Raw genomic sequence first — 16,007 nt, 5'->3', positions numbered from 1 at the left:
CCCAAGCATGTCTTTAAGGCATCATGCATTGGGCATTTGGCAAATATTGGTTCATTGAGTTTTGCAGATCTCCCAAATGCTGTTCCCTTTCATTATACAATAACTTTTTAAAATCACATTTATAAATATCCCCACAGAAATATACTCACCAGAGAAGTTGTTAGCATCGAGAAGCTGTCACGTTCATGTTGGCACATTAAAGTTTTCCAAAATGTTAATTGTTGTTTGAAAGTTAGAATTTCACCATTGGCAGCAAACAGTGTCAGTCGTTTTCCTTTGAAGTGACAGAATCATCGGGATCGTTTCTGAGAAAAAGCCTGCCAAATGCCTGTGTCTGAATAACCACAGCGTGTCAGCTGTTCTTTTCAAGTAAAAATGGTGTTCTGTGAAAATAGCAGCTAATTCAGCTTGCGAGTCAAACCATTACTTTTCTTCATTATGCCATAAAAGGCTTTATGTGTGCTTTCTGTTTTGTCACCCTGGATGTTAAAAATGAAACAATATTTCATCTTTTGCCTGGGCCACCAGGCTGGTCTTGGAACTACTCTGTCTGCTGCTGGTCTTGCGTCTACTCTGCAGTTAGTAATATGTTTTCTGGGTTGCTTGGATGGCTCGGCCAGTTAAGCGTCAGTCTCTTCATTTTGGCTTCATTTTGTCATGATCTTATGGTTTGTGGGTTCGAGCCCCTTGTCAGGCTCTGCAGTGACTGTGCAAGGGCCCCAGATGCTCTTGTGATAAAGGAACGTCCTTAATGCAGCCTGCAGGTCATGGACATCTTCATCCTGCCCACTTTCTCCCCACCCTCTCGTTCTCCCTGCCCAGTTTTTTTTTTTTAATTTTTTTAATGTTTTATTTATTTCTAGGAGAGAGAGAGAGACAGCGTGAGCAGGGGAGGGTCAGAGAGAGAGGGAGTCACAGACTGAAACAGGCTCCAGGCTCCGAGCTGTCAGTCAGCACAGAGCCCGACGCGGGGCTCGAACCCATCAACTGCGAGATCATGACCTAAGCGAAAGTCTGACGCCCAACCAACTAAGCCACCCAGGCTCCCCTCTCTCTGCCCAGTTTATACTGCCTTCTTTCCCCAGGAGTCAAGTTGTGCAGTTTAGAGAGCTGTGTCCTCTCCTTCAGTGTACCCATCTTAGTTCTGACCCATTTGTCCCTGTGGTTGTTTAATAATTTGATTACTGAGACTAGGATGTCTCAGCTCTGGAGCCACACTACCTGGGTTCAAGTCCCTGATCTACCACTTACTAGCTGACCAACTGTGACTTGTCACCCATCTCAGATTGCTAATCTATAAACCAGTGAAACAATATCAACAAAGATTTTAATAATACCTATGTCTTAGGGTTTTGTCTTAAATTAGCCCATAGTAGGCACCGTCTGTGTATTAGCCATTGATATTAGGATGTTGCCTGCCCTGCTAGATTTTACCAGAAGAGGCGCTGTTTTACCCAATTTGTACTTTAAGCTCCTAGTGCCTTGCCTGGCACTTCAGAGCTGCTCAATCAATATTTTTGAGATTATTTTCTTTTACTGTCAGTGAAAATTTCGTTTTAATTAAATGTTTGATTTTCTTCAGATTAGTTGATGGATACACATGTTAAAAATCGAGTTGTACAAAGGGTTTGAAAGAGCAACGCTAAAGTCTCCCACCCCACTCTGTCTGCAGTTTCGTTCCCTAAGAACTACTATTGACTCATTTTTTCTTCTTGTGGTTACTTTCAAAATCCCCAAATAACATGCTCCCGTTGCTCTTCTCGATTTATCAGCTTTAGATATGATCTCTTGACTCAAATACTTACTTCTTTTTGGCCTCTCCCACCTCTGCTAAAATGTAAGCTCCATAATAGCAGTGACTTGGTTGTGTTTCCTGCTGTGTCTGCAGAGCCTAAAACAGAGACTGACGCACTGTAGATGCTCCAGAAATAAGCACTGGATGAATAAGTGGCAACATCAAGACACGCTTCATGAACATCTGTAGATGCTTAGCGTTGTGCTTGGCATCTGGGAGGCGCTCAGCGAGCACCAGGGATGCTCAATGGAAATGAAATCGCTGCTATTTCTATCCTTGCTCTTGGACAACTGTTACCTTCCCTCTCTTCTGCCTGATCCGTCTCCAGATCCATTCTGTTACTTACACAGTTGTGAATATGAGGCCCCCTCAAGTCGACATTTCATTTTGTAACCTTGTATCACTGAGAGCTTAAAGGTTCCCCCCTCCCCCCAGCAGTTACTTGTATTGGTTTTGTCTTTATACACCGTCATCCATTATCTGCAATGCAGAAATCCATAAAGGTCTGAAAACAAAAATGTTTTCATGTACTTGACAGCACAGTCTGACCTGATTTAACGTGACGCATGTGTAATTTTTATTGATTCTTCATAGTGAGACAGTATATACTTAAGAACAGAAGGATTAACATGCTTTGATTACAGCGTGCTGCCTTCAGGGCCCACGGGTTGCTATATAGTATATACCTGGCTTAACTTTCTAAAAGAGGCAACATTCTGAAATCCAAAAGCCTTCTGACCCCAAAGTTGAAGACCTGTAATACACAAGCTTTACGTGTTTGTTACAGAAATATCAGAGAATAAAGAAAAGGACAAAGCGCATAAAACTAAATCCAAATCCTATCCACCATGATGATTTCAGTATAATTCCTTCCACATCTTTCTGTATTGATTACACATGTTGATAAAAGTTCAATGATACCATTTCATAAAATACTTTTTATCAACAAGGTTTCAAGAATCTATTTCCTTGTCTATAGAATGTTTTTCATGCCATTTTAATACTGTAACGTATCCTGTCTCACAGATGTGTCATAGTTTGCTTAATACTCTTGATCCTTTACTTCTTCCTCAGAGTGGCCCCTGACAGAGGTTCTGCATAATCTCCAGTGTTCTGTGCACCAGTTTGAAGACCACCGATCTGGCTCAGTATCTTCCTTTTCCAGTGAAGGAACTGAGTCTCAGGATGGGGAAATGTCTTCCTCGGGGCCGCTCAAATCTCCTGGGCTAGTTTGATTTAGAACACACATCTCCCGAGATTTGTCTCTTTCCCCTCTCCACCATATAATGCCCGCTAAGCAAAGTCGTCTTTGCTCTTTCTTAAATGTTTTCTTTTTTAATCTTTTGTTTCAAAATAATTACAGGTTTTGCAAAAAGTTGCAAACAGTACAGGGAGGTCTTGTGTGCCTTTCAAGCAGTTTTCCCCATTGGTTACTTACCTGGGGAAATTGACAAGGGTAGAAAGCTTGTGTATGGTTCTGTGTCATTTTATCACATACATAGATTCACATCACCAGCACCATAATCGAGCTATAGAACTATTCTGTTACCGTGAAGATTTCCTTCCTGTTACTACTGCACAGACACAGAAATACACCACCATCATGACCATTCCTAATGCCTAGCAACCACTAATTTCTTCTCCATCTCTATAACTTTTGTCATTTAGAGAATGTTGTCTAATTGGAATTATACAGTGCATGACTTTTTCAGATAGTTTTTTTTTCTCCACTTAACATACTCTTCTTGAGATCTATCCGATTGTGTGTTTATCAGTAGTTTACTGCTTTCAGTGCTGAGTGGTAATCTCAGGTATTGATGTCCCATAAATAGGACATTTTGGTTGTTTCCAGTTTTGGGCTATTATGAATGAAGCTGCTCTGATCGATGTATAGATTTTTGGGAGATGAACATAAGTTTCCATTTCTCTGGGGATAAATGATATGAGTGTGATTGCTGGGTCCTTAGGTTTTCCTTACATAGGAGCTTTTCACCAAACCCTCGGTTCTGAATATGCTCTGCTATGTTTCTGCTCAAAGTTTTATAGTTTTATATTTGAAATTTATCTATGGTCCATTTTGAGTTGATTTTTGTAGAGGGTAAGAGGGTTGTTAGATCTTGGTTCAGATTTTGGCCTGTGGTTGTCCATCTGCTTTGGCACCAATTGCTGAGAAGGTGATCTTTCCTCTGTTGAAATGCTTTTCATCTTTGTCAAAGATCAGTTGGCCTGACCTGTTGTGGGCCCATTTCTGGGTTCTCTGTTTTCTTGCATTCACCTATGTGTCTGTCTTTCCCCCAGTACCACAATCTTGATTACTGTAGCTGTAGAGTAAGTCTTGAAATCAACTAGAGTGGTTTCTCATACTTCTATTCATTATATATAGAAATATAATATTCTATTTCTATACTTCTACTCATTGTACCTCTGCTGATAGGACCCTGGCTGGGAGGAGAGCAGTGCCTAGTTACTGCTCCCCACATGGCCCCCAATGCCTCAGTGATGGAGTGACCTCATTGCCAATGGCAATCAGGAGAGTTCTCATTAGATCTCCTCAGATATCACCCAGGTCAACAAACTGTCTTGTTATCACAGGTTGGGTCTGGGAGTTCAGACTCTGCACTTGGCCTTCTCTGACATGATACTGGAGGGTGTCACTTTGGTAGATCTGGGTGAGGGGAGAAGACTGGGCTCTCCACTTGGGCTTTGCTGACATGGGTGGGCATGGGATCACAGTTTTCTCTGTGGTGTTTGGCTGGATTGCCGTCTGAAAGTCTTCTTTCTTGCTAGGCTTCTCCTTTCCTGATGCCTTGGCTAGAGAGAGCAGGCTGTATTTGGGATTTTTTCTATCTGCATATCTTGCTGACTTCTGGAGCACCATGCCTAGAAAAGAAACCCCAGAGAACTCTCCTCTGTCATTCCTCACACCCCGAGGTTCCTAGAAGATCTGACTTCTCTCTACTTTTCAGAATCTTCTAATATTTGTTGTACATATAATGTTCAGGGTTTTCAGTTTTACTTATTGGGAAGAAAAAGTATTTTTGCTCCATCTTTCCAGAAGCAGAAGTCAAAGTAATGTTTTAAAAATGTAAATCAGTTGGGGCACCTGGGTAGCTCGGTTGGTTAAATGGCTGTCGTGACTGGCTCAGGTCATGATCTCATGGTTCATGAGTTTGAGTCCTGCATTGGGCTGTGTGCACTCAGCGCAGAGTCTGCTTCAGATACTTTGTCTCCCTCTGCCCTTCCCACAATCATGCACACGTGCACGCCTGTTTTCTCTCTCTCCCTCAAAAATAAATTAACGTTAAAAAAATGTTTTTAATGTGAATCAAGTAATGTCATTCCTCTGCTTCAAAATTTCCAAGGGCTTCCTGGTATGATTATAATAAAATGAAAATTTCTTTAAAAAAAAAAAGAATAAAACCCAAATTTCTTATTGGCCCGTCAGAACTTCTGTGGCCCCCCGTTTCCACTCTGACGTGCTTCGTACCACGTCTCTCCACCCCTCTCACGCCCCAGCCACATCGGCCTCCTTTCTGTTTCTTGAACATGTTGACCCTTCTTAGGCCATGAAACAACATCCTGCGTAGTTATAAATAAGGTGTTTGGTGCCATGTCCTGAGCGACTGTGGTGACCTTGGGCCACTTTCTTGGCCTTTTTTGCGCCTCTATTTCCTCATATGTGACCTGAGAATAAGAATACTGCCAGCCTCCTCGGGTTATGGATTGGCCCATGTGAAGTAATTCAATGTGCTCTAAAGTCCGGAAACAATGCCCAGCACAGGGGAAGCATTCAACAGATACATTAGCTGCAGGGATGATGTTACACCCCTGCTCTTTCATGACTGCTTCTGCTGCCTGGAATACCATCCCCCACTTCCCCCCCCACCCCCCGCTTTTTTTTTTTTTGTAAGACTGACTCATTTAAATCCTCCAAGCCTCAGCCTAAATGGCCTTCTCTGCTTATCTAAAGTAGCCTCTCTTCCTTTCTCTAAAGCCTGTCTTTCTATACTTGCACTTTTCATAATCTGTGATGTCTGGCTAATTTATTACTTGTTTACTGTTTGTCTCTTGCCATGTGGACAGAAGCTCTGTGAAGGCAAGGACTCCTGTCTCTTATTTACCGCCCTACCCTCTGAGCCCCAAACAGAGCAGCCCCACAGTAGACTCTCAATAAATATTTATTGAGTGATGAAAGAATTCAGGTCATTTATGGTTACACACTTATGACACATAAAGCTGCAGTAGACGGTATTGTAGTTAAGTTTCGGTTTATGACCTTCAAATTTTTTCATAGGATTAACTTCCTAAAGTGGGGTCACTGGGTCAAAGGAGATGCAAATGGCCTTTCAGACAGATTGTATTCATTTAGGGTCCCGCCCCGTGTCCTATGAGTGTGCTGCCCTTCTGCACTCTCCTCTAAGGGCTTTAGGAGGAAAAAAATAAAAAGATGCAAACCTTGAAACCCATTCTCCCTCCTCTCCTTCTCCATTCAAAATAATTGTCTAATATTCTATTATACTTTGCAGAAAAGGATACAGGGAACCTGGGGTTAAATAAGCTTCCCCAGGGTCAATGGCAGAGCTGGGATCCTGGCTCAGATCGTTTGGGTCTACACTCTGCTCTTAACCATCAAGGTGTGCTTTTCCTCTATATTTTTCCTCAGTGATTCCTAGGCACCAGGGCGTTTGGGGACGGCTGCATCTCCCACTGACCGGGAGACCTAGCAAACCCCAGCTGGGGTGAAGAGCCTGATGAGAGGTGGGCAGGGGAAGGGCACCAGGGGGGAGGAACCAGTCGAGGCAGGGGCTTCTCTTGACTCGAGTTCATCTGGCCAGAGAGATGGAATCAGTGTCGGTCATTCTCTTTTCAGTTGCCAAGTTCTAATCCTTCTGCTCTGCTTTGTGGGTCCTGAGTTCAGCTTTCAGAAGTTTGCCCAGGTGAGGCTGGACAGTGAGGCCGCCATGTTTGGGTAGGTGGCTGTGGCCGAGCTGTGTCTGAAGAAACCCAAGCATTACTTTTCCTGTGGGCCTCATTACAGGCCACCCGCTCCCCCAGAGGCCCTGGGCTCCGCCGCCCCAGGTTCAAGCTGCCCCTTCTCAGCCCATCCACCCAAACTGCCTCCACCCTGCTGCCTCCCAAGGTTAAGTTAGATCCTCTGCCTTGTGTTCTCACAAGCAAATAGTTCTAACTTGATGATGCACAAAAATCACCTGAGGGGCTTATTAAAAAGACCCCAGACAACCTCGGACATTTGAATATTGATGGGATATTTGATATTAAGGAATTACTGTTGAATTTTAGGTGTGACCATGGTATTACATACCTGTGTATTATACATATAATATATATGAATATGTATCTTTTAGATTATGTTTGTATTATAAATAACACATATACGCATATTTATCTTTTAGAGATGTGTACTGAAATATTTTGAGAGAAATAATTTGTGTGGGATTAGCTTTGACTAGCCTGGGAAGAGTGGGTGAAGGAAGCGATGATATAAAATTCACCAGTTGTTGCTGAGCGGTCTGCACATGGGGGTTCCTTATATTGTTCTCTGTACTTTTGCAGTTGCTTTCATTTTTCCATAGTAAAAAATAACAACAAAAAACAAGCACCCTTCTTGTTCTAGGGTACCTGTGCCAGTCAGCCCGGGGGGGTGCATTCAGGGATCTGCCCCCGAAGAAGGCCGCTTTGCCAAGCTCATTAGTGTGAACGAAGGTGGCCAATACAGAGTCAATCCCAGGCAAGAGACGTGGTGTCATTGCTTCGCTCCTCTGCTCCTTGCCCGGCTCCACCAAATAAGCTGATCTAGACAGTAATTCTCAGGAAAAGGTAAGTAGTCAGGTCTGGCCCTGTCTCTTTACCTGGTCTGCTTTGGAAGCTGGGAATCTGAGCTCTTGAGTATTATCTACCTATTCTCTACTGAAAGCAAAGTGTTTTTGAAGATAGTTGTTGATAAGATAGTGAGCATGATTTGTTGTTCACTTCCCAAGCGATTTCATTTTGTAGCGAGTGTTTGCTGTGCTTGGTGGATACACTGGAAGGTTGTCTCTAGGGCCCTCCAAGTCCTCTAGAAACCTCTCCCCAAACTTCTGCTCACCAAGGAGTAAGTGAGTTTTCTTACAGAAGAGTCACTGCTTCCTGGTGGGGCTCCAAGGTCGCGGCCCTGGGCGCAGGTGCCTGCGGGACGGAGGGGGTTTGAGCAGGGCTGGCCGGTGAGGCAGGTTTGTCCTCGCCCACAGGCAGGTGTTGATACAACAGAGCTGCCTCTGGGCTCCGTAGGCACCTAGGGAGAAGAAGCTGGGGAGGGGCTCGTTGCCATAGGGAAGCCACCTGAGGAATCCCCAAGCCAGGCCGGTCCCAGGCCTGCCACTCACAGGCCCTGACCAAACACAGCTGCCTCCCTGCTGGGGGGGTTGGGCCAAGGGAGTAGCAGAGAGCTGCCACCCCCACCTTACTGCGGATCCCAGTCTAGGAGCTGCTGGGACAAAGCCCGGGTAAGAAGGCTCTTTTCACTGCATTCTTGGTCTGCTTGATGCTAACGTTTTGTGTCTCTCTTCTATGAAAACGTTGCCTTATTTATCAGAGAGGGTAGTATGAAAAGTTTTGATTCATCTACGTGTCACAAGGCAAAAAATGCAGGACCAGGCCATGCATTCTGGAGGGAGGGATGGCGTTTGGTGTCTAGTCAGTAAATTGGGAAATATCTTTTGAGAACCTGCTCTGTGGCAGAGCTACACTGGTGATAGAATGGAAAACATGACATAGTTCTAACCTCATGGAATTTACTGGCTAGTGGGCAACACAAACATTAAACAAGTCATCACCGATGATTTCTATTCCGGGAGTACTTGGTTCACCTTGTGGTGGTGGTGGTCTCAAAGGGCTTATGGAGAAAGAGGATCTTTACACTGAGGCTCCAACAACTGAGGATTTTGTTGGGTGCATGGGAACCTGCGGGAGTGAGGGAGGAAGAAAGTGAGGTTCCAAATCTAGGGGAAGGAATGGACAAAGGTCCTGAGGCAGGAGGGAGCTACGGGAGAAATTCTGTGTGTCTGGAGAGCAGTGTGAAGAGAAATGAAGCTGGAGGGGACCGCAAAGGCCAGATATACAGACTTTTGTTGGTCAAATCAAGAGTTTTTGGCTTTCTTCTATGGGAAATAGAGATAAAAGAATAATTGCAACAGAGAAAGGATAAACCCAGTCTCTGGCAAACAGTAGCTACTGTATATATTATAAGATGAAATGAGAAAAGGGGGCCCATTCTAGAGGTGTGATAGTTATTCCAGAAGGTTGGTCTTTGGGGAAAATGACTTGGCTTGGCAGTGGTAGAGCAGTCCATAGGATCTTTAAGGGGCGTGGGGTCCACATGAATACCCTTTTTCCGTATAGAGGACGGACAGATTTATTTCATTCTGGCCGACTGCACAGGGTTCTGCGAGTCAGCTGAATGACTGTGCTGTTGATGGATATCTGGGTTAGATCCATTTATTACAATTATTGTACACAGTGTTATCAGGAACATCCATGTGTGTACCTTTTCCCATACATCTCTGTTTGTCCAGACAAAGAACAGTGGAAATCCTGGGTCGTGGATTTGAGTAATATAAAATTAGATAGACACTGACAAATTGCTCCCTGAAAAAGCTGTACACATTGCCACTTCAAAGACTACAGTACAGTATACGATAATGCCTGCCCTCTCATATGGTCTACAACATGGGTCTTTAATCATATTTTTTAATCTCTTGTCAATCTGATAGGTGGTGAAAAGTGCTATCTTGCTTTTGTTTATATTTTTAGAATTAAGAGTCATTCCCTTGGATTTTGTTTTCCTGTTGTGTATGAATATAATGCCAGTAAAGCCAGTTTTCATCCTAGGCTCCTATACACTTATTCCCTCCAATATCTTTGTCTCCTGCAGACCAAGGCTGTGTCAAGATGTCGTCCGTGTTCCGCAGTGAAGAGATGTGTTTGTCCCAACTGTTTCTCCAGGCGGAGGCTGCATATTGCTGTGTGGCTGAGCTTGGGGAGCTTGGATTGGTTCAGTTCAAAGATGTAGGTGTCTCATTCTTGGGAGACCAGGGGAAGGTGGGGTGGGAATAGACATCTCTTTCACACCGACTTCATGGTAGTGAACTAAGTTCAGGGAGTAGAGCCGTGCTTGGGAGAGATGGAATTCCACAGAGTTCTAGTTGTTCGGGCCAAGATTTGTGATAACATTGAGCAAACATGTTCTCCTTTCCTCCAGATGTGTCTCCTCTATAGGAATGTTTTGAAGCCCTCATGCAGTCGCTGCATGTTAGGTGGCATCATACTCTATTTCCTAAGTAGTCCCTTCAAAGACTTAGATGTCTCCAATGGGCATGTGGATTGCCAGACCTTGTTCCCAAGATAGAAACCAATTGTTCCTAATGAGTCGGTCTGAGGACAAAGTGCACCGTCTCCCTGTGACATTCTAGGGCTACTAGGCAGTCTTGAGTGTGATGTTGGCATTATCATTTCTCAGAGGTGGTTTGGAGCCTTGCTAAGCTTTTTGGAACTCAGTTCTTTACTCCTTTACTTCCTCACCAAGATCACGGTCAAAACTAAGCTCCTACGGGGAAGGATCATGTCTTGCTCTTTGCGTCCTTACTTTCTGGCACAGGACCTGACGTGAAAGCAGTTCCTCAGTAACATTTACTGGGCTGAGCTGAGGGTCACCGTCACCAGGATGCTGAATTTTTGTTGATAATTGCAATAACATTGCATGGAACTATGCAATTTCAAGATTCTGTCATATTCATGACTCCATTGAGGATTTCAAGGCTCATTTGAATGTAAATGCAGCTAAAAGTAAGGAAACCTTAGCTGTGAGAGGACTTTCTCTTAGAAGTGTAGGAAGATCAGAGCTGAGGAATTTGGGAGATGGTGTGTAAGCACATCAAGGTGTGTTTTGCCTGTAACTTACCTGTCTCATGCATAGAGATATCTATGCATAGATATCTATGCATATATCTATTCAATATATCTATTTCAACAAGCTTTCCCAGCATTAATAACAACAACAACAATAACCAAAGGGAGTACGTTGGCATCTGTTGCTACTAATACGTGACTTCTGGTTTCCCCCCACTCTAGTTAAATGTGAATGTGAACAGCTTCCAAAGGAAATTTGTGAATGAAGTCAGAAGGTGTGAGTCACTGGAGAGAATCCTCCGTAAGCCAATTTTCAGTTTACTATCTAAATGTGAACTGGTTGGGAGGTAAATGGTTTGCAGGACTAGATTATAATAAACATGCACCTATTTGTATATGTTTTGAGGCAATTCTAGAGACGAGTTGTGGGGGGGTGGGGATAGGGGAGTGAGGGGAGAGGGTTGGGATGCTGGTGCCATGCAGGTCCCTGGGGGAATTCAGGCAGCTGGGCTGGCTGAAAGGTACCTGTCTGCTTGGACCCCCTTCTTAGGTGAGAAAACACAGTCACCTTGGGTTCTCTGGTGGTGTTTCATCCCACAGGTTTTCTGGAAGATGAGATGCAAAATGAGGTCACAGTTCAATTGCCAGAGAAAGCCCCACCAACCCCTCTCCCGCGGGAAATGATTACCCTGGAGGTAGGTTCTTTTCTACTTTGCTAAAGACAGTCCCGAAGCCTGTCTCCTGAGGTGCTCCAAGAAACCACTCACGGATCTTTATCCAGTTGCAGAAGGTGTAGAGGCAGATTTATGTGACTGTCCACCTTTCAGTGTTACTCTCCCAGGAAAATGCTAGTGTAAAAATTTTATTTTTATTTTAAATGTTTATTTATTTTGAGAGAGAGAGAGAGAGTGTGTGTGTGTGTGAGAGAGAGAGAGAGCCAGGGAGAGGTAGAAAGAGACGGAGAGACGGAATCCCAAGCAGGCTTCATGCTGTCAGTGCAGAATCCAAGGTAGGGCTCGATCCTGCCAACCATGAGATCATGACCTGAGCTGAAACCATGAGTTGGAAGCTTAACCCACTGAGCTACCCAGGTGCCCCAACCCCACCGTACAATTTTTAGAGTCACTTCTGATCATGGAAAGAGCTCTTTTTTTCTCCTACTGCAGCCTGAGGGAAGCTCACCCCACTTTGAGAAGTGGTTTCATTGGTGGACATAAATTCTTTTTTAAAAAATGTGTATCTGTCTATCTATCTATCTATCTATCTATCTATCTGAGAGATTCAATTTTTACTGAGTATTCCCTAGGTCCAAAATACTGCTCAAAACATATTGTATGCATCATCTCATGTCATTGTAATTGGTCAATGATTATCCCTATTTACAGGTCAAATACTTTGAATCAGAGATTAAGAACCATTTCTGTCATCATAGAGTCAATAAATGAAGGAGCCAGGAATTTATCCCATTGGTATTCAGAACCCACATACTTTTTGTGGGGGAGATACATTTTTTTTTTTTTAAATAATTACAAGCTTACAAAAATTGGAAGAATAGTCCAGGAAACTCCTGTTTATGCTTGACCCAGTACCTTAATCGTTAATATTTTGCATTATTTTTCTGTCTTATTTTCTCTCTCACTCCCTGTCTTTCCCTCTCTTTCTTTCCTTCTTTCTTTTTCTTCTCCTTAGACACACTACACGCAGATCAACGTGCATACAAAATTTTTCTAAACTATTTGAGAGTAAGCAGTAGATATGTCCTTAACCCCTAAATACTTTAGAATACTTTCGTGAGAACAAGGACATCCTTTTGCATAAATGATCAAAATCAATACATCAACATTGAGACACTACTATTATATACCTCATTTATAGACCTTATTCAAATGTGACCAGTTATCTCAACAATGTCGTTTATAGAAAATTTTATAAATTTTATAGTTCATCCATTCTCCTCTCCAGTCTAGTATCACACATTGTATTTAATTGTTATTTTACTTTATTCTTATCTCTCTGGAACAAGTCCTCAATCTTTACAACTGTAACAGTTTTGGGAAGTATGAACCATTTACTAGGGTGTTCCTCAACTTAGGTTTACCTGATTTTCTATGCTTATGATTAGATTCACCTTATGGATTTCTGCCAGGAATACCACACAGATACTATGTCCTTCTCAGTGCATTATCTAAGTTGGCACATGATATCTATTTGTTCCATAATTGGTGATATTAAATTTGATCTTGGTTAAGGTTGTATACATCAGATTACTCTAATGTAAAGTTAATATTTTCCCATTGTTCACTTAAATATTTTGTGTGGAGATACTTGGAGGCTATGGAAATATTCTGTTCTATGATCCATGGATGAGTCTCTCTTTTTTTTTTTACTTTATATTTCTTTTTGTTGTTGCTGTTAATAATTTATTTTTTAATTTACATCCAAGTTAGTTAACAATGATTAACAAATTAGTTAGTTAAGTAATGATTTAATTTACATCCAAGATAGTGCAACAATGATTTCAGGAGTAGTTTCCTTAAGGCCCCTTACCCATTTAGCCCATTCCCGTCCCACAACCCCTCCAGCAACCCTCTGTTTGTTCTCTACATTTAAGAGTCTCTTATGTTTTGTCCCCGTCCCTGTTTTTATATTCTTTTTGCTTCCCTTCCCTTATATTTATCTGTTTTGTATCTTAAAGTCCTCATATGAGTGAAGTCATATGATATTTATCTTTCTCTGACGGACTAATTTCACTTAGCATAATACCCTCTAGTTCCATCCACGTAGTTGCAAATGTAATGTTGTATTTATTTTTGAGAGAACACAAGTGGGGGTGGAGGAGAAAGAAGGGACAGAGGATCCGAAATGGGCCCAGCTCCGAAAGCAGTGAACCTGATGGCAGGGCTCGAACTCACAAACTGCAAGATCATGACCTGAGCCCAAGTCGGATGCTTAACTGACTGAGCCGCCCAGGACATAAAATTCTTAGAAGTGGCGAAGCCTTGTCTATATGGTGTTACTGAAGAAGACTAATGCTGGCACAATGGGATCCTTTTTTTCTTTTCTTGTCTTCCTTCTTTCCTTAACTATTGTCACCATGCTGTACATTATAGCCTAACCATTTATTTATCTTATAGCTGGAAGACCATCTTTGCCCATTTCACACCCTCAAGCCCTCATAACTACCAATCTGTTCTTTGTGTCTATGAGTTCAACTTTTTGTTCTTTTCTTTTCTTTTCTTTTCTTTTCTTTTCTTTTCTTTTCTTTTCTTTTCTTTTCTTTCTACCTTCCTTGCTTCCTACTACCTTTCCTTTTCTTCCTTCCTTCCTTCCTTCCTTCCTTCCTTCCTTCCTTCCTTCCTTCCTTTCTTCCTTTCTTTCTTTCAGATTCCTTATTTAAGTGAGATCATAAAGTATTTGTCTTTCTCTGCCTGACTTATCTTACTTAGTATACCCTCAAGGTCCATCCATGCCATGGTTATGGCAGAATTTCCTCCTTATTATGGCTGAGTAATATTTCCCTGTACACATAGACCACATCTTTATACGCTCAACTGTTGATGAACACTTAGGTTGTTTCCATGTCTTCACTATTATAAATAATGCTGCAGTGAACATGGGACCGCAGGTATTATTTTGAGACAGTAATTTTGTTCCCTTCGGATAAATACCCACAAGTGAAATTGCTGGATCCAGTGCACTGTTACCTAAACATCTTTCTGGTGGGAAGTGATGCTTTGAATCTACTTTAGACTGAGGCCTCTCCTCAGATTGGCTTCTGGGATCAGCTGTGCCAAGGTCAGCTGTATTCTTTAGCCAAGGACATTATAGCTGAGGGGATTACCCCTTTCTTTCCCTCTCTACTTCCTTTTATGAAACATTGAATGCCCACCATGCACAAGGTAGCTTAGAGAGAAACAAAACATGGCCATGCCTGTTAGGTGCTTCTAGAGCAGATGGAGTGAAAGGAGGGAGGGGTGAGGCAGTGGGAAAGAATGTCAAAAGGTAGGCAGAGCCAGATCCTGGAAGGCCCTGTAGGTCTTGATTAAAAATTGGATGTTTTGTACTCCGAAAAGGAAGGGCCCATTAAAGGAGGCAAGAAGGTAGGGGAGCTTCACTGAGCTGAGCCTTATCTCAGGCTGGGTTTTATTTTTTTCTTTCTTTAAAGATAACTTAAAATTCTTGAAATTTTTGAAGCCATTAGTAGTATAAAGAAAGATACTCTAACAGAGATACGAGACTGGTGACTCCCCTGGAAAATATTTTGGATCTGGCCATACTAAAACCTGGAAAATTTTGGGAGAAATTGAGTTGGTTACATGTTTCAGATAGTACTTAAAAAAGCAAAAATCAGTGCATCCAAATGAGGTCGGCATTGGCTGGCTGGTTGGTTTTGAAACTCTACACTTTGATACATTTGTAGTGATAACCAGTTAGATAACAGTCGATGTACACCAACAACCCCTACTCAGTATTTTCCTCCTGGATATTATTTATTGTAAAGATGAAATTAGAACGGCATGAGCTTATATGTAGCAATATTTGTCTAACCATTGACCAAGGGGACAAACTGATTCAGTGGTCTAGCAGTTAGTTGAGTGTTCCTCCAGCATTCCTATGAAGGGGAACCCTTCAAGATGGTGCAAGAATACACAAGTGGCTTTGGGCCCTTGCCTTGCAAAATTTCTAAAGAGGCTTTCATAACAATCCTAGAGGAAATATTAATTCAGAAAAAAAAATTACCCACAAATCCACCATCTCAGCATAAACTGCCTCAACTTTTCAGTTTTTAGATTTTATCCTCATCAGTTATATTTTTATGTAACCCCATGTCCATTTGTCTATATTATAGTTTTCTACTTTTTGCACTATCACTCTGCAGACTATTTTTTAAGTAATGCATTATCCAAAATATTTTTAAAGGCAGAATTATTAAAAATTTTTAATGTTTATTATTTATTTTTGAGAGAGAGAGAGATGCAGTGTGAATGGCAGAGAGTTACAGAGGAAGACATAGAATCTGAAGTAGGCTCCATGCTCCTAGCTGTCAGCACAGAGCCCCATGTGGGCCTGGAACTCACAAACCGTGAGATCACGACTTGAGCCAAAGTTGGATGCCTGAGCCACCCAGGTACCCCAGCATTGTTTTTAATAGAATCATTAAGTGTATAGAGCAAATGGTTAAGAAGCAGTTAAGAAAAAAACTTTCATTTTCCCCCCAGCTTTGTGCCACTATAGTTAGTGTTCAAAATTTAGGGTAGTGATTATCCCTGGGGTGTGGTGATGGGATGCAGTTGAAGCTGGGTTATGT

General features: G+C 42.3%; 1 protein-coding gene across 4 annotated transcripts in view; it reads left to right on the top strand.

The window, feature by feature from the left end:
• ATP6V0A4 (ATPase H+ transporting V0 subunit a4) overlaps positions 1 to 16,007 on the top strand; it is a 95,014-nt gene that overhangs the window by 15,141 nt on the left and 63,866 nt on the right. For 3 of the 4 annotated variants that reach the window (XM_039234026.1, XM_039234025.1, XM_039234024.1), the window contains 4 exons: positions 7,431 to 7,633; positions 9,726 to 9,859; positions 10,922 to 11,000; positions 11,300 to 11,394. In XM_039234026.1, coding sequence (XP_039089957.1) covers positions 9,743 to 9,859; positions 10,922 to 11,000; positions 11,300 to 11,394 — 291 coding nt within the window. In that variant the 5' untranslated portion in view covers positions 7,431 to 7,633; positions 9,726 to 9,742. Of the gene's footprint in view, positions 1 to 7,430; positions 7,634 to 8,097; positions 8,299 to 9,725; positions 9,860 to 10,921; positions 11,001 to 11,299; positions 11,395 to 16,007 lie in introns of those variants that run through there. The other variant, XM_039234027.1, reaches the window with a different exon arrangement.

Source organism: Hyaena hyaena, unplaced genomic scaffold, assembly GCF_003009895.1.
Source record: "Hyaena hyaena isolate Hyena2069 unplaced genomic scaffold, ASM300989v1 scaffold_82, whole genome shotgun sequence".
Lineage (NCBI taxonomy): Eukaryota > Metazoa > Chordata > Mammalia > Carnivora > Hyaenidae > Hyaena > Hyaena hyaena.
This window is presented reverse-complemented; position numbering and strand designations above follow the sequence as displayed.